Source organism: Erythrolamprus reginae, chromosome 3 (genome assembly GCF_031021105.1).
Source record: "Erythrolamprus reginae isolate rEryReg1 chromosome 3, rEryReg1.hap1, whole genome shotgun sequence".
In the NCBI taxonomy this organism is placed as follows: Eukaryota; Metazoa; Chordata; class Lepidosauria; order Squamata; family Dipsadidae; genus Erythrolamprus; species Erythrolamprus reginae.
Window position 1 is genome coordinate 250,965,410 of NC_091952.1, and position 18,909 is coordinate 250,984,318.

At 41.6% G+C, this 18,909-nt stretch overlaps 1 protein-coding gene across 1 annotated transcript; it reads right to left on the reverse strand.

The window, feature by feature from the left end:
• Window positions 1-434: 434 nt before the first annotated feature.
• LOC139165489 (mas-related G-protein coupled receptor member H-like) lies at window positions 435-14,898 on the reverse strand. Its single transcript, XM_070748665.1, has 4 exons — window positions 14,544-14,898; window positions 9,809-9,933; window positions 8,446-8,509; window positions 435-1,432 (listed from the first exon to the last, which is right to left on the reverse strand). The coding sequence occupies exons 1-4, from the start codon at window positions 14,896-14,898 to the stop codon at window positions 435-437; spliced, it is 1,542 nt and encodes a 513-aa protein (XP_070604766.1).
• Between the last annotated feature and the right edge of the window lie 4,011 nt (window positions 14,899-18,909).

Here is an 18,909-nt window from a genome sequence, read left to right on the forward strand (position 1 = left end):
AGATGGACCATGGGGTCTTTTTCTGCTGTCAGTCTTCTATGTTTCTATGTTTCTATGTTTCTACATATATTAATTTACATATCATAGCATTTTTAGTGAATCCATATATTCTACCAAGTTCATTCATGAATCCATATTCATTAGTCTACAGAAAGGGGCAGCATACAAACCTAATAAATTATTAATTATTATTCTATATTCTCCCAAGTTCATTAGGGACAAAACCTAGGAATATATGTAACAAATTTACAAAACAAAATAATAAATGTCACACGTTTTGAAAATTTCATGCCGTAAGTATTTTCTAATGGAATTATACATAGGTAAATATTTCCAGTTTTGTATTTAGCTAGTTCAGTAGAGCTCATCAGTTTTCTTAGTGAACCCAAAAATTATTTATGAATTTAAAATGATTATACAACGATAGTGACACTTCATACTATGTTTTCCTCTGTAGTTTGCTGCTCTTCTGAGATTTCCTGCTCATCCTTGAAAACTCTTTGCAGAGCGAGCTTCATAGTTGCTCTGGGCTGATCCTTCCCCCTCGTCCCCCTCCCAACAAAGAAGTAAAGGAGAGGGTTGATGCTGCTGTTGAGAGTGGCACATCCTGTCCCAATGGTCAAGAGGACGATATTATAGGTACCAAAATACTGAATGGCATAAAAGACATTCATTGGGAGAGAGAAAAAGAGGAAGCAAAGAAGAGCCAGCAGGATGACGGTGAGCAACTTCCTTTGAGCGAGTTGCAATTTAAACCTTGCATGAATCAATAGAGTCACAGTGGACACGACCATGAGAGGCGTACAAAATAAATCATTCACAATAAGCTGGTAAAGTAGAGGCGAAATTCCAAAGGCCCCGGTTTGCAGGAGAATGAAGTGGACCGCAGAGAGCAGGAAAGTGAGGGTCCAGATGAGGCCAGAAACCAGGGCGGGCAAATATGAAGGACGATGGCAGCGATGACAGAGTGGGAAGAGGACGGCCACACACCTGTCCAGGCTGATGGCCGTCAGCAGAAACTGGCTGGCAGAATAGGTAAAGACAAGAAGCTCAAAACATAATAAGAAAAAAGTTTCGACAATATTATTTCTTTTACCCAGAAATAACACTGTCGCAAATATTAATGCCATAATGTAGGATGCGAGGACGCCAAAGTCAGCGATGGAGAGATTCAGGATGAAGGTGGTGAAAGAATTCCTCTTAATGCAATAGGTCAGAAGATAAATTGTCATTCCGTTTCCCACCAGGCCCAAAATACAAATAATGGCAAAAAGTCCAGAGAGAAGGCTTTGTGTTAAAATGTCAAACTCTTGGTCATACAGAGATGAGATTCCTGATATTTTCAACATATTTGGAGCAGTTTCCCCAATTTTGGTATTATTGTAAGAAATGTTACTCTGTAGTAAGTCGATTCCACATCTCCTTATGGAACCTGATAATAAAAACAAACCAAAAGACAATGCCATTATTGAAGAAATATATTCATGGTCAGGCACAAACACACATGTTATTCTACTTACACATATCAACATGTATTTGACCATCGCTTTGACTATAGCCAGTGATAGGAACATAGAAACATAGAAGTCTGACGGCAGAAAAAGACCTCATGGTCCATCTAGTCTGCCCTTATACTATTTTCTGTATTTTATCTTAGGATGGATATATGTTTATCCCAGGCATGTTTAAATTCAGTTACTGTGGATTTATCTACCACGTCTGCTGGAAGTTCGTTCCAAGGATCTACTACACTTTCAGTAAAATAATATTTTCTCATGTTGCTTTTGATCTTTCCCCCAACTAACTTCAGATTGTGTCCCCTTGTTCTTGTGTTCACTTTCCTATTAAAAACACTTCCCTTATTTAAAGGGTTATATTAAAGGGTTATTTAACCCTTTAATATATTTAAATGTTTCAATCATGTCCCCCCTTTTCCTTCTGTCCTCCAGACTATACAGATTGAGTTCATTAAATCTTTCCTGATACGTTTTATGCTTAAGACCTTCCACCATTCTTGTAGCCCGTCTTTGGACCCGTTCAATTTTGTCAATATCTTTTTGTAGGTGAGGTCTCCAGAACTGAACACAGTATTCCAAATGGGGTCTCACCAGCATTCTATATAGCGGGATCATAATCTCCCTCTTCCTGCTTGTTATACCTCTAGCTATGCAGCCAAGCATCCTACTTGCTTTCCCTACCGCCTGACTGCACTGTTCACCCATTTTGAGACTGTCAAAAATCACTACTCCTAAATCCTTTTCTTCTGAAGTATTTGCTAACACAGAACTGCCAATACAATACTCAGATTGAGGTGATGGGCTACCAAGTACTTCATCTTCAACCGCAACAACACAAGAGCACACAACAGATTCAAACTTAATATTAATCGCTCCAAACTTGACTGTAAAAAATACGACTTTAACAATCGAGTTGTTGAAGCGTGGAACTCATTACCGGACTCAATAGTGTGAACTCCCAACTCCCAACATTTCTCCCTTAGACTCTCCACGATTGACCTCTCCAGGTTCCTAAGAGGCCAGTAAGGGGCGTATATAAGTGCACTGATGTGCCTATCGTCCCCTGTCCAATTGTCTTTCCTTATCTCATATATCATATATATTCTCTCCTTATCTATCTGTCTGTCTATCTATCTATCTATCTATCTATCTATCTATCTATCTATCTATCTATCTATCTATATTATATATATCTATCTATCTATATATATATATATATATGTGTGTGTGTGTTTTCGTTTTCGTATCTATATCTATATCTATATCTATATCTATTTCTATATCTATATCTATATCTATATATCTATATCTATATCTATATCTATATCTATATCTATATCTACAGTGATCCCTCGAGTTTCGCGATCTCGATCTTCGCGAAACACTATATCGCGATTTTTCCACCCGATGACGTCACTCTCTTCCTTCCTTTCTCATCTTTCTTTCTCTCTCTCTTTCTCTATCTTGCTTCTTCCTCTCTCACACTCTCTTCCTCCCTCTCTCATCTCTTTCTTTCCTTCTCTCTCTTTCTCTATCTCTCCTCCTCTTGCTGGCGGGCGGCGGGTGGCGGGCGGGCGAGCGGGGGCATCAGCGAGGAGCCGGGGTTTCCCCTTTGCGTGGGCGGCCGGGAAGACCCAGGGAAGGTTCCTTCGGCCGCCCAGCAGCTGATCTGCTCGGTAGCGCAGCAGCAGCGAGGAGCCGAATCGGGGTTTCCCCTTTGCGTGGGCGGCGGGGAACGCAAACTCCACCATCTATGCATGCGCGGCCATAGAAAAAAAGGGCGCGCATGCGCAGATGGTGTTTTTACTTCTGCAACCCTACATCGCAGAAAATCGATTATCGCGAGGGGTCTTGGAACGGAACCCTCGCGATAATAGAGGGATCACTGTATATCTATCTCTATCTCTATCTCTATCTCTATCTCTATCTCTATCTCTATCTCTATCTCTATCTCTATCTCTATCTCTATCTCTATCTCTATCTCTATCTATCTCTATCTCTATCTATACCTATACCTATACCTATACCTATATCTATATCTATATCTATATCTATATCTATATATCATATATATTCTCTCCGTATCTCTTATATCATATATATTCTCTCTTTTTTACTTTCTATCTTTATATATATTACTTAATGTCCATTCTCTTCCATATGTATTGTATATTGGACAAACAATAAACTTTTTTTAAAAAAAAATCTTTTACTGCCACACTGTGCGCATGGCTTATTTGTGGCTGTGGCTTGATGGTCATGTGACCGGGTAGGAGTGGCTTGCCAGACATGTGACCATGTGGGAATGGCTTGACAATCATGTGACCGGGGGTGGCTTAAATGTTGTGTGACTGGGTGGGGGTGGCTTATTGAGCAAGATAAGTTTTTGAATAGGTGCTTGGCCTCTTTTTCAGTTGATTAGGTCACATTATTTGAATAGCCACAAAAAAGGACAAATGATAGGCAGGATGATATGTTGTGGAGCACAGTAACATTTTAAGGTTTTGTACTGAACCCACAAGGTTCAGTATGATAACAGATTAGGCAAGTAGCTCAATTTTCTTTAACTGCTATAAAAGTTCAGTTCTAGAAAATGATTAAAGCATTTATGGGTAAAAACATACTAATTAATTATTTCCTATTTTATAAGTAATTAAGGATCATACTAAAGTACTAGAGAAGGAAGGACAATAAAAAAACCAATTAAGGATTCAATAAATAGTGCACAAACTTACTACCTCCACTGTGTTTCCCCAACCTCACAGGGGCAACAGCCCACTACTGACTACAGACCTAAAATCAATGGTAGGGGAATTGATACCTCAAAATCCAGGGCTTTTTACCTTAAAAGATTCAAGAAGAATTTCAGGAGAATTCCCACCATTACCCATAGTCAGGCATTTTGACGGAGGGCAGAGTTTAATATCATAACTATGATATTCTCACAATATTTTGTCTATTTTAGTTCCATCCCATTGTACCTTCAGAAAATCAACATTCCTCCATCACGAAGACATATTTTATTTAGAAACATAGAAACATAGAAGTCTGACGGCAGAAAAAGACCTCCTGGTCCATCTAGTCTGCCCTTATACTATTTTCTGTATTTTATCTTAGGATGGATATGTGTTTATCCCAGGCATGCTGTTCTGTTTAAGAAAAGTAACAAATCTTCTGTTCCCGGGTCACCCTGACCCGGACCGAAAACTCTTCATTTGCAGTGCTTATGTTTGGTCTTTTTGAAAGCTTTTTTCACTTGGAAAGTAGTCTGAACATTTCTGCACACAATGATATGAAAATTGAAATGAAAAAAGTAAATCTTATTGGTTTATTTTGCGGATATAATGCACGCCCCCCCCATTTTTGTGAAATTTTTTTCAATTTATGGATAGTTTTGCTTGCAAAATGCATTCTATTTTACTAAAGTTGGTATGGGATTGGTAGCTTGAACATTTCTGAACATAATGATATGAAAATTGAACTTGAAAAATTGATGCATATTGGTTTATTTTGTTGATGAAATGCATGCCCCCCCGTTTTTTTAAAATAGTCTTCACTTTATGGATAGTTTTGCTAGCAAAATACATTCTATTTTACTAAAGTTTGTGTGGGATTGGTAGCTTGAACATTTCTGAACATAATGATATGAAAATTGAACTGGAAAAATTGATGCATATTGGTTTATTTTGCACATAAATGTATGCCTCCCCCCGTGTTCAATTATTTCAATTTATATAAAAATTATGCTGTTAATTTCAAACTTACATACTTTTTTTTAGTAAAATGGATTTGTTTCATAAAATTAGTCCTCTGGCTACAATGTGGTTGATTTTCAAAAGGATATTCCAAATATTTCTAGACAAATATGTATAAACAGTGACAATAATGGCACATAGCAAGGCCGGGGGTGGGGGGTGGCCTTTTTGTGGCAAAAATAAACCAATAAGAACCATTTTTTTCAGTTCATTTATATTTTTCTTATATTCAGAAATGTTCAATTTAGTATATCAAACCTTTTGGGGGGAAATTCCTTAGGGATTTGTAGCCTTAAAAAAATAGAAATTGACACGAAATTAAAAAAGGATGGGGGGGGAGGGGCTTTTTGATCAAAATAAAAATATAAGTCTCAATTTTTCCAGTTCAATTTTCATATCATTATGTTCATAAATGTTCAAACTAGTTTTCCAGTTGAAAAAGTTTTCAAAAAGATCAAATTCAAGTACCTAAAAAAATTATTTTTGGTCCGGTCATATACGAACAGAAACAGACTCGAAGTTATGATTTTTTTTTGCCCAGAAAACAATTAGCCACCACCCCAAAAATATTTTTTGATGATCAGCATTGTTAAATTGAGTAAATGAATGCCTAAGATTTTAAAGAATATTTCGGATTTGGAGGATAAAAAAATAAAAAGTGAAAATGGTTGCAAGCAGCCGAGGGGGGGGGGAGGCCTTATTTCTGATATTAAAAAACCAATAAGAATCATTTTTTTCAGTTCCTTTATATTTTTCTTATATTCAGAAATGTTCAAGCTACCAATCCCACACCAACTTTAGTAAAATAGAATGCATTTTGCAAGCAAAACTATCCATAAATTGAAAAAAAAATCACAAAAACGGGGGGGCGTGCATTATATCCGCAAAATAAACCAATAAGATTTACTTTTTTCATTTCAATTTTCATATCATTGTGTGCAGAAATGTTCAGACTACTTTCCAAGTGAAAAAAGTTTTCAAATTGACCAAACATAAGCACTTCAAATGAAGAGTTTTCGGTCCGGGTCGTATGTGACCCGAACAGAAGATTTGTAACTTTTTTTGCCCAGCAAAAACTAAGCCCCCCACCCCCCAAAAAAAATTCTCATAGAGAGAACCCCTGAAATGATGAAAAGTCATGAAATTTCAAGTTTCAGATATGCAGGGAAAATTTTTTACAGGGACTCAAACTTGGCTTCGGGTCGCATACGACCCGAACAGAACAGCAGGGTTAAATTCAGTTACTGTGGATTTATCTACCACTTTTTATCTACCATTTATTTATTCATTCATTCATTCATTCATTCAATACACAAATACATAGGAAGAAAAAAAGACATGTGGTAATATATATAAGGGTAAAAGTGAACTTAGAGGAGAGGATATATGAAAGGAAGAGAATATATATGATAGATGAAAGAAAGGAAAGACAATTGGACAGGGGACGAAAGGCACACCAGTGCACTTATGTACGCCCCTTACTGGCCTCTTAGGAACCTGGAGAGGTCAATCGTGGAGAGTCTAAGGGAGAAATGTTGGGGGTTAGGGGTTGACACAATTGAGTCCGCTAATGAGTTCCACGCTTCGATAACTCGATTGTGGAAATCATATTTTTTACAGTCAAGTTTGGAGCGAATATATTGCAAATACTCTCAGAATTCTCAAATGGGGATGGCCCACCCTCCAGGAAACCTGGTCCCTTATCTGACCCCTGTACTGAATTCAAAATCCTCATTTGCTCTTTTGGGAATCTGAGATGTCTGGACATTCATCAAAGGTGGGTTGAGATCAAACAGAGCTGGGTAAACTTCCATCCTTCACAGGGGATCCTGTTTCAACAGTCACAATGGGCAGAGGAGAGCAGCCATTCTCCTTTGGGGATATTATATAACAATTGGATGGCTGTCTTCATTCCTGTGAAGAAAATATGTTGTAACATAATATACTTACAATGTGTGGTATTCAATCCAAATAGGAAAGTTGTAGAATTCAGTTCTAGGTGTGGACACGTTAAAAGTCATGATTATGGTTAATAACCCCAGACAGCAAAAATACTAATTTGTTTTATAAACTTCTTCCATGCAGGTATTCTTTGAGACACTACCAGGCACTTAAAGTAAGGAGACCAGACATCCCGCTGTCCCAATTTTTAACAATTTGTCCCACACCCTGCAGCGTTTTTTAAAAGTCCCAATTTTTGGAAAAATTACATGTCAAGCATGGGAACTTCTTCCACTGCCAAGAGAAAGGAAGCGCTTTATTTGCTCTGGGCAGTCCATATTTTTGCTGATGATGAAAAGGAAGGGATCTATTTCAGGCTTATTTGCCTTCATCAGATAGCCACACTCTTACTGGGATTTGAACCAGGGGCTCTGCCTTGTTTTTAACTCAACAAAAAATTTACCTCTCCCTCTCCCCCCTCCCCCTCCCCGCCTCTCTCTCACACATACATAACTATATATCTATATCTATCTATCTATCTATCTATCTATCTATCTATCTATCTATCTATCTATCTATCTATCTATCCCCATATTTTTATTATTATTATTATTATTATTATTATTATTATTATTATTATTATTATTTATTAGATTTGTATGCCACCCCTCTCCGTAGACTCAGGGAGGCTCACAACAGTGATAAAAACAATACATGGTAACAAATCTAATAATTTAAAATCTAAAATAACAGTTTTACATTAAAAAGTCTAGAAAGAAAAAACCCAATATATAAAATACATACACACAGTTATATCATGCAGAACACTACTTAGGCAAGGGGGAAATGTCTCAGTTCCCCCAAGCCTGATGACAGAGGTGGACAGAGGTGGGTTTTAAGGAGTTTATGAAAGGCAAGGAGGGTGGGGACAGTCCTAATCTCTGGGGGGAGTTGATTCCAGAGGGTCGGAGTCGCCACAGAGAAGGCTCTTCCCCTGGGTCGACGGGACCCGGAGAAGACCAACTCTGTGGGACCTAACAAACTATTATACCCATCCTTGTTTGTCTGTCATTTTCAAAGATGCAAATAAATAATAATAAGCCCATAAAGCATGTTCAGACACTTCAGTTTTCCTTTGTTAGTAGTAATCACAATGGAAAGGAAAATAATATATAATATAATTAATGTGCTGCTCCTATTTATTATAAGATTAAATAGTTGCACCATTGTACCAATAGTGCTGTTTGTTTGATTGGAGAAATTCAGACCAGTGGTTGAAAAGGAAGATCCAGAGCTCTGCAATTAAAGGGGAAATACAATTATCAGAATAAATAAAAGGGAACTTGACTTCTGATTATCAAGGTGATTCATAGGAAGAATCATATTTCAGAGTCACTGCTTTTGTCCCAGCCACTCAAAACCCTTCTTAGTTTTCAATCAAGCAAGCAATTAAACTGTCTTCTTAGTTTTCAAGCAAGCAAGCAATTAAACTGTCCCAGAAGTGGTAGGAGCATTTGAAATTGTGAGTCCAGAACTGGAAGAGTGGTTCCAACAGATTGCTGCAACAACATTAGAAATTTTTGCAGGGATCGGGAGAGTTTATAATCCAAGGCATCTGTAGAAGATTGAGGAAGACATAATTCGCTCATAGGTGTAAGAGGGGATTTTATATATATATATGCATGGGGACATGGGGTATGGGGTAGTTTTCTTTTTTATTAAAGAAAACAAAACCTAATCAATGTACCAAATGCTGCTTCAGCCAAAATCTTAGAAAACAAATCTCTTCTATTCTTTCATTGATATGTTCTATTACTATACCTTCTTTTCTATTATTTCTTAGATATATTTTACTATGAGTATCTCCTCTATAACCTTCATCATGTATTTTACTATGTGTATATTGATATATACCCACTAAAACCCTTATTGTGTATTGGACAAAAATAAATAAATAAAAATAAATAAAATAAAATTAATCAGATTCCTAAGAGAAATTAGACCTAATTCCATTTGCTGGAGAGAGCATTAGAAATGCCATTTGGTCTGCTTTTCAAGGCAGCAGCCCATACATCCGGAGACTGAATTCTAGTTTGTCTTAGGCATAAAAGGCAACTGGGTGACTTCAGACTAATAGCTTTTTCTCAGCCAAACTCCTGCACTCTTCAATGTATGTATAGGGAAAATAGGAGGAGGAAGCAAGTTGAATGCCTTCAGTTATTTGTATGCAGTAAAGGGCTGCCAATTTTTTTACTACCACACTATGGGCGTAGCTTATGCAGGATGCCCTGCATTTTCTTTCAACATCTTTCAGTGCAAATTGGGTGCTCTTGGGTGGAGATCCACTTTTGCTACCCCACTATGTTCCCCCCTCAACCCGGTCCAGACAGCAGCCTACCCCTGTTTGTAAGAATAAATAATGATGGGATATAATTATATAAAATTAGAAGCTGCATAGCAAACTGGTAGTAAGATTTTCAGATGGCTACAGGACTCTGGTATTGCTTGATACCATCCTAATGCTCTATAAGTCCTGTCATGAACCAAAAGGTAATTTGCAAATTGCAATTGCCACCATTTCTATTGCTGACATACCTGGTAATCAGCAGAGGAATTTTCAGAGGAGACAAACAGATTTCTTTCAGAATCTAAGGGTGACATTTTCCTTGGCCTGCAGTTGATGCTGCTACAACTGGAGCAGAGAACTTGGGTTGCCCAAACTGCAAAATTTAAGGAGAAACAAGAGAATATCTTTCTCTTCATTTGTATTAGCACAAAAATATTGTGAAATAAATGTGTAAACATCTTACCACAAATTAGAAGAAGGAACAATTTTGAAAATTTATCTGACTCGTAAGCAGTCTAATCTGCCTGGGACATACATTTTTATTTGGAAAAGGTTTTATTTGGAAAAGGAATCAGACAGCTCCGCTGATTACTAAAATTCTAAATTTTACTAAATTTTACTAAATTATTAAAGATTCTTAAAAGTTTCTGAAGGAAATTTTGCAAGGAAATTCATAGTCCCTTCACTGAATGCCAAAGAATAGAATATAATGGAATGGAATGGAATGGAATGGAATAGAATAGAATAGAATAGAATAGAATAGAATAGAATAGAATTCTTGATTGGCCAAGAGTGATTGGACACAAAGAATTTGTCTTTGGTGCATATGCTCTCTATGTACATAAAAGAAAAAATACATTTCTCAAGAATCATGAGGTACAACACCTAATGATTGTCATAGGGTAGAAATAAGCAATCAGGAAGCAATCAATGTTAATATAAATTGTAAGGACACAAGCAACAAGTTACAGTCATACAGTCCTAAGTGGGAGCAGATGGGTGATAGAAACTATGAAAAGACTAAAAGTATTAGCCATTCAGCCTTAGGAAATAGTCTGACAGTGTTGAGGGTGTTATTTGTTTAGCAGAGTGATGGTGTTGGGGAAAAAACTGTTCTTGTGTCTAGTTGTCTTGGTGTGCAATGCTCTACAGCGACGTTTTGAGGGTAGGAGTTGAAACAATTTATGCCCAGGATGTGATGGGTCAGTAAATATTTTCACAGCCCTCTTTTTGACTCCAACAGTATACATGTCCCTAATGGAAGGCAGGTTGGCAGGCCAATAGTAAACAGCTCAACCTCTGTTCTTGTGGACTCCTCCCAAAAATTCACAGGTACAAATTTCAGACACACACACGTTTGAAAATCCAAAACAATGTTCTTTATAATGAAAATTCACTTAAACCAAGCCCTCTTTTGGTATAGCAAAGAGCACTCGTCTCCAAACAAACTGGTAATTTGTACAAGTCCCTTATCAGTCCTGTGATATTTAGCTTGCAGCTGTGAGGCAATTCACAGTCCTTCTTCTTTCACAAAGTGAAACACACTTTGCTCTGGTTTAGTTTCCAAGCGGGGAAAAATCAGCACACAAAAGGTCAAAGTCAGTAAACCAGTCACGAAACACAACGATCAGATAATCCTCCACAATGGCCAAACCCACAGGCTGCTCTTTATAGCAGCCTCACTAATTACCACAGCCTCACAGGTGGCCTCATTTTCTTTGATAATCATCTCTCAGTTGTTGTTGCCTATGCATCGCTCTCCGCATGCGTGGCTGTATCATTAACTCTTGTTCCGAACCCAAGGAGGAGCTAGATAATTGATCTCCTTCTGAGCTGTCTGCCACACTCTCCTCCTCCCTGTCACTCATGTCTTCTTGGTCAGAGGAGCCTTTATCAGCAGATTCCACAGGGGCAAAACAGGTCTGCAGCATGTGGATGTCTCCCCCACATCCACAGTCCTTGGGGCAGGAGCTGGGCCAGAGCTAACCGCAACACCCTCCAACACTGACAGGGCAACCCACTAGATTATAAATCGAGAGCAAAACGACAATTGTGCTATGTGGAAGATAAGTTAACACAGGCCCCTGGGACGGGTATCAAGCTGTAATTGAATTTTCACTACCCCTCCCAAACTAAAATGTATAAAGTCAACTGCCAAGAACAAGAAGAAAATGATCACAGGAGAATACACATAATTATGGAGAAATGTCCCAGATGTTAAGAACAATGCCATTCAATGAGGTGAAGAGCCAAACAACAATCCCAGCTAATGGCAGTCAGAAGAAATTGGCTAGCCATGCCCATCAACTAGAAAAAACTGAAGAGAGATGAACAAGTTCTTGGATCCACATCCATATGCATGTCTCTAGAAGATGTTGAGAAGAAGTTGGGCATATTATTCAGTCTATGATCTGGAATTAGTTTCACTGCTGAATCAAGGATCAATCGGCTAATAGCAAAAGTCTATTGTTGTTGTTAGTCGAGAAAGTGTGTCTGACCCATCATGATTTTGCCATACCCATCCTTGAATGCAGTTCATCTGTCTGGAACCCATACCACATCTCGGACATCAACACCCTTGAAAATGTCCAAAGATACTTCACCAGAAGAGCCCTTCACTCCTCCACTCGAAACAGAATACCCTACGAAAGGAGACTATCAATCCTAGGTCTAGAAAGCTTAGAACTACGTTGCCTAAAACACGATCTAAGTATTGCCCACAAGATCATATGTTGCAACGTTCTACCTGTCAAAGACTAGTTCAGCTTCAATCGCAACAACACAAGAGCATGCAACAGATTCACACTTAATATTAACCACTCCAAACTTGACTGTAAAAAATATGACTTCAGCTACCGAGTTGTCGAAGTGTGGAACTCTTACCTGACTCAGTAGTGACAACCCCTAACCCCTAACATTTTTCCCTTAGACTATCCACGATTGACCTCTCCAGGTTCCTTAGAGGTCAGTAAGGGGCGTGCATAAGTGCACCAGTGTGCCTTCCGTCCCCTGTCCAATTGTCTCTCCTTATCTCATTTATCTTTTCTTCCTTTCAAATATGTTCACCTATATCTTTTCTTCTATTCTTTTCTTTACTTATATTATTACTTATATTAATACTTATATTATTATAAATAATACTTATATTATTACATATCTGTTCTCTTCAATGTGTATTATGTATTGGACAAAATAAATAAATAAAATGAATAAATAAATGATCCCATGGACAATATTTCTCCAGGACTTCTTGTCCTCTATCATCCCCTGGAGTTCATTTAAGTTTTAATAGACTGCTGTCCATTTCTTCTTTTGCCCTCAGTCATTCCCAGCAAAGGATAGTAAATGTAAAATATCCAACAAGTGAATTTGTGAGTTGAACTTGAAGTTCATTCTCTTGAAATGTAAATGAAATACTTTTCAAAGAGGGTCCTAAAAAGTATCATTAGTTTTCCTGCCTGCCTATGTGCCTCTTTCATTTTATTTCCTGTAGTACAGACAATTTATAAGTAATAAAAGCATTAAGTATCCAGGTGAGATACAGTTTGGGATTGCTGTGGTTTGGTGGGGAGGGAAATAAGATGAGATTAAACTAAGATTTGTTTAATTATATAAATTATTTATACAAGTTTGCTAAATTATTATTTCTTCCAATTGTCACTGAGTTTGCCTTTGGGTACAACATCAAAGACAAAGGGGCATATCACAATGGAAAATATCTATGGGCTTCCTAATAATTGGCAATGACTTGATGGTACATAATCAGTCAATGGAGAAAAAATTCCAAGTATGGATGTATGATAAATTCAGAGAGTGCCTACCTTTCGATCCAAATTATATTGAGTTGTTTTATTTCAAGATGTCTTCATCATAGTCCCTGATCCAGCATCAAAATAAATTCTCTCTTCTCTCAGGATTGTCAGCAAAGTATAAACCCAGAGATGGTCTTGGTTCACAAAGAATGAGACATCGGTTCTTCCAGACATTCCTTATAAAGCCGTCAAATTCTAGACCATTAGTGTCTGCAATTAGTATGAAAATTATATCTTTTTTAATGTCTAAATTACTGTTAATAGGCAATTAAATTTCCTGTTTAAATTATGTTTAAAAAGTACCATTGCAGAAGAAAGAAAGAAAAAGGCAAAAATTGTATCTCTCTTTTTCATCTTTTCCCTAAGGACACTAAGAGAGAGACCACAGAGAGTGAAAACAATAACAGTTTACTGTGCAGCTCAAGAAATCAAAACACTCCAAATATTCCCTTGAAATTTTTTGATTCAGTTCTACTCTGATGAAATCAAAGTAGAAGGCGTTGAGGGGCAGGCCAACTATGGGGGTAACCCCTATCCTGCCTGAAATCCCCAAACTCCTTACCTGCATGCTGGCAAGCCCTCAGGGTGCCTGGTGCCACTGAGAGGGCCATAGCCCTGCAGGCCTCTTCTCTCCACTGCTCGGGAGCCCGCCCAGGCTCCAAAGGTGGTTGGGAAAAGCCTCTGGTGACGCTCGGACCCACGGAACCAGGGTCCGAAACCTGGACAACTGACCACGGGACAAGGCATCAGCAATCCCGTTATCTAACCCGGGAACATGTCTAGCCAAAAACAAGGCATTTAGAGACAAAGACCTGTGCACAAAATGGCGGACAAGCCGCATGAACCTGTCTCTCTTAGAGGACAGGGCGTTCACAACATGGACAACGGCCAGGTTGTCGCACCAAAAGTGCACGGTTTTGTCCCTAAACTGCTCCCCCCAAAGCTCTAAGGCCACTACCAAGGGGAAGAGCTCTAAAAAGGTCAAGTCATTAACCAGGGGAGAGGCCCTCCATTCCGGAGGCCAAGCAGACCAGCACCACTGGTCACCTAACACAACCCCGAATCCGCATGTCCCCGCGGCATCAGAACACAACTGCAACTTGGCTTCCAAAAGAAGCTCGTGCCTCCAAAATGATAACCCATTAAACTGCTCCAGAAATGCCCGCCATACACGTAGGTGATTCCTTGACCCATGTGCATAAGCAGGTATGATGATGGGGCAACCGGAGCTGCTTCATCGCAAAATACAACCTCCGTGAAAAAGCCCGCCCGGGAACAATGACCCGGCAGGCAAAATTCAAAATCCCCGCTAATTCTTGTAGCTGCCGAAGGGTGACCTTCCTGCAGCCCAACACCTGATCGAGTTTATCCCGAATCTTGACTAACTTGTCTAGGGGCAATCTAGAAGATTGCTCCTCTGAGTCCAGTTCAATACCTAGAAAAGTAATCTTGGTGGCAGGGCCCTCGGTCTTCTTGGGGGCTAAAGGCACCCCCAGCTGGGCACAAAGGGCCTCGAAGTCCCGCATTAGAGCAAAACACTGCTCTGAACGCGCGGGCCCCACCATCAAGAAATCATCAAGGTAGTGAACAACCGAACCCTGACCACTGCGCCTCCTGAGCGCCCACTCCAAGAAGGTACTAAAGCTCTCAAAAAGAGAGCACGAGACAGAGCAACCCATTGGCAATGCTCTGTCCACATAATAACCACCTTCGAAGTGGAAGCCCAAGAGCTCGAAGTTGGCAGGGTGTATGGGGAGGAGCAGGAATGCGGACTTAATGTCGCATTTTCCCATGAGGGCCCCAACCCCACACTTCCTAACCATGGTCACGGCCGCATCAAAAGATGCGTACCGGACTGAACAAAGCTCGTCAGGAATGAAATCATTCACTGACTCCCCTTTTGGAAAAGACAAGTGGTGAATCAACCGAAATTCACCACTCGCCTTTTTGGGAACCACTCCTAACAGGGACACCCTGAGATTTGGGGAGGGCGGCTCCGGAAAAGGCCCCAGAACCCTGCCCTCGGCCACCTCCTTCTTTATCTTAGCCCTAACAATGTCTTCATGTCCCACAACATATCTAAGGTTGTCAGACATGAAGGCCTTCCTAACCCCCCTGTAAGGGATCCTAAATCCCTCAGAGAATCCTAGCAGGAGAGCATCCGCTCTCTCGCGAGGGTGGTAGTTTTTTAACCTTAAGCACTGGAAGATTAATTGGACTGGGGCCCTTTTCCCCCAGTAGGCGGGGGCTGCTTCGCCTGACCCCCTCCCTTCTTGTCCTTCCCCTTCTTAGGCCTGGGGCAAACGGAAGCAGTGTGGGGGCCCCCACAGTTCCCACATGTATGTCTGTATTTACAAAAGGGACAAAAACACACCCCTCTTGCAGTGAACTCGTGGCATGGGGGAAGGGGTCCCTTTGCCGCACCCCCCGAGGCGGCCTTATCTTGGGTGGAAGCTGGGGACTCCTCCCCACGAAATGCCCACTATCTGTTCTGTCACAGCCCTCTGTCCCAGACATGTAGGCCGCTTGGAACCACAAGTCAGGGATCACCACATCCCACGGGAGAGTGGGATCGAAGGCCACCCGCATTCTGAATGCATTATCATAATGCCTCCAAATTGATCCCTTGTATTCAAAATGGGCCCTGGCTATAAGGTTTCTGTACTTAATCATTGAGGCCGCCCTAGCTGGCTGCCTCTGGATCACAATGGCAGTATAAGTCAAGAAAGCGTACAGCCAAGAGCTGAAACACTTACTGACCTTTGGTTTCTTATGCTTCTCCCCCGGGACCTCCCCCTCCTTATCCTTTTTCAGGACCTCCCTATAAAAGATAGAGAAGAGGTCCACGAATTCCCCCTTCCAAATGGCCTCCTTAACCGAGGGGTAGAGGTGGAACCCCAGGGGTGTCTCTGGCAACCCGCATGGGATAGCCCCCGCCCTAAGGCTGGCAAATGGGTCCCAAACCGTAGTGGCTCCCAAACCAAGCACCCCAGGCCCCGATGGGTAAGCCATCACTGGGGCCGGAGCCATAGAGGCCGAAGTTGGTGGGGTCCAACCCCCCACACCAGATACCCCGGGCCCCGACGGAAAAGCCATCGCAGGAGCCTGAGGGAGCGCAGTTGGAGCCGGCGGGGACCACACCTGGTTACAGGTGCCCGCCGGAGACCCCAAAACATTGGCCCCACTCCCAAAACCCGGCGGGACAAAGGCCTGCCAGGGCAAAGGGAGGAGCGGAGTGGATGCCAAGTGTGGTGCGACCTCACCTGCCCCGAAAGGTGTGGAAGGCATCCAGGGTAGTCCCGGTCCCACGGGGCCCGGCAACGCCGCCATCTGCCTGGGCTGGGCCATCTACCTGTACTGGGCCGCTGCCTCTTCCGGATCCCTTCCAAGGGCCGCAGGCGCCGACAAGGAGGCCCCTCCAACGCCGGAACCGGATCGCCAATGCTCCAGTTCATCGAGACGCTCCAGCACCCTGGCCCAAGACAAAGAAGAGTCATCATTAGTCCCTGGGGGCACAAACCCCTGCCCCCCTAACGGGGCTCCTCTCTGAGACTCTTCCTGGCTCGCTCGAGCCCGAGCCGAAGGCCTCAGCGCCCTCCTTGGCCTTACTACTGGCTGGGCTGGAGGAGCCAGACCCCTCTGTCTCTTAGGGGCCATTAAAACTAAACAGTACTGTGACTGTACAAATGTAACTACCAGTATTAAACATTCGATGTTTTAACTTTATTTGTTTGTAATTTATTTTATGATTGATTAATATATGTGTTTCTTGCTTAAACCAGGAGCCAGAGCCAAAATGGCCCCGGGCCCCAAATGAAAATGAGGAACCCTGCCTAGGAAGGCAGTGAAGTAGCAGTGGGGCTGCTACCTATCAAAGGGGAGCCCAAACTGACCCACACCGTCCTCCTCGATCCCGAGGAGAAGCAGGGCCAGATGCTCCCCACCCACAAGGGGCCCACTGGACAGGCCTCAAGCGCCACCCCTCTCCTCCGGGCCCACGGAGCATTCCACAGAGATTGTCCCGGGTTGACCTGTCCTAATTAGCCCAGTTACGAAGGGGGAAAGTGCACGACCGAATACCCCCCCACACAAGGAGCCCTCCGCAGCACCCAGCGATCCCCCCCGGTCTCGAGGTGATGAGCTGCCAAGGGGGGGCCTCCCGAGCAAACTGCAGGCCTCCGATGAGGCTCCAAGGCGAAGAAGAGGACTTTCCGCCAGACCAAAAACTGCTCGCCATGAGCAGCAGCCACAGCAAGCCTCCGATGAGGCTCACAAAATGGCAGCCGTCACCACGAGGCTGCCCAAAATGGCTCCCAAGAGCAGACACCCAGCCAAGTGTCTGCTCGTGTTGACGATCCGGGCGAAAAGGCTGAGCCTGGGCCTGCCCGCCATTTTATAGGGCTGGCAGGCCCTGCCCGGAAATGTCATCGATCAGGCCTCCCTGGCCTGATCCTTGGCCGAAATCTCGCGATCTCGCAAGACTTCAGCCGAGAAGCAACATGGCGGCTACACCATGTGTCAGTGTCTGCCCGAGCCTCCTGCAGAAGGCGCCGGTGAGGTGAGGTCCACCGGCGCTAATATATATAAAGATAATATGTAAAAATAGAGGAGAAGATATATGAAAGGAAGAAAATATATATGATATATGAGATAAATGACAGGGGATGAAAGGCACACTAGTTCACTTATGTATGCCCCTTACTGCTGCTAAGTGGGTTTTTTCCCAGGCTGTATCTGTGTCTAGGGTTTTTTTTTACCAAGGTGAAGGACTTTGCTCTTGTCGACGTCCTCCAGACACTTCAGGGAAGCTTCCCTGAAGCCCTCGAGGCAAAAAAAATCACCCAAGAGACAATCCATGGGAAAACACACTTCCGATTTGCTGTTGTGCTTTTTTTTTTTTTTTTTGCACTCCGGAGGGTTGAAGGAAGCCTCCTGAAACCTCAGAGTGCAAAAATACCAGCACAATATGCAAACCGGAAGTGCATTTCCCCCAACTTCCGGTTTGCCCATTTAGGCCTTTATTTTCAGATACCAGGCTTCAGTGAGGCCTGGGTGCATACACAGAAACAAGGGAGATTGTGAGCATGCATGGAGGCAGCTCATGCCGGGGGGAAGGTATGTGGGAACATGTACACATGCTAGTACACCACACAACCCCAATTGGCATGCAAATCAAAGAAGGTTTGCCATCAATGCTCTAGGACAGTGATGGTGAACCTCTGGCATTAAGAGTTATGTGTGGTTGTGATTGTATAGTATTGATCGTTTTATTTTAAGATAGCAGGTTTATAGTCATAGTTTTAACTATTAGATTTGTATTATGCTGTTTTATTGCTGTTGTGAGCTGCCCCGAGTCTTCGAAGAGGGGCGGCATGCAAGTCTAATAAATTATTATTATTATTATTATTATTATTATTATTATTATTATTATTATTATTGTTCTTATTCTTGTTATTCTTGTTCTTGTTGTTTTGTTGCTCTTGTTATTATTAATTATTATTATTTTGGAAATAATAATAATAATAATAATAATAATA

Bases quoted from the DNA above. Each gene is read 5' to 3' on its own strand.
- LOC139165489 (XM_070748665.1), bottom strand. From the start codon at position 14,898: ATGCGGGACTTCGAGGCCCTTTGTGCCCAGCTGGGGGTGCCTTTAGCC. The intron at 9,934-14,543 runs GTATGGCGGGCA...TAAATTTTGCAG, and splicing joins GGTCAAGGAATCACCTACGT to TTTGGGCAACCCAAGTTCTC. The intron at 8,510-9,808 runs GTATGTCAGCAA...CTTTAATTGCAG, and splicing joins ATTCCTCTGCTGATTACCAG to AGCTCTGGATCTTCCTTTTC.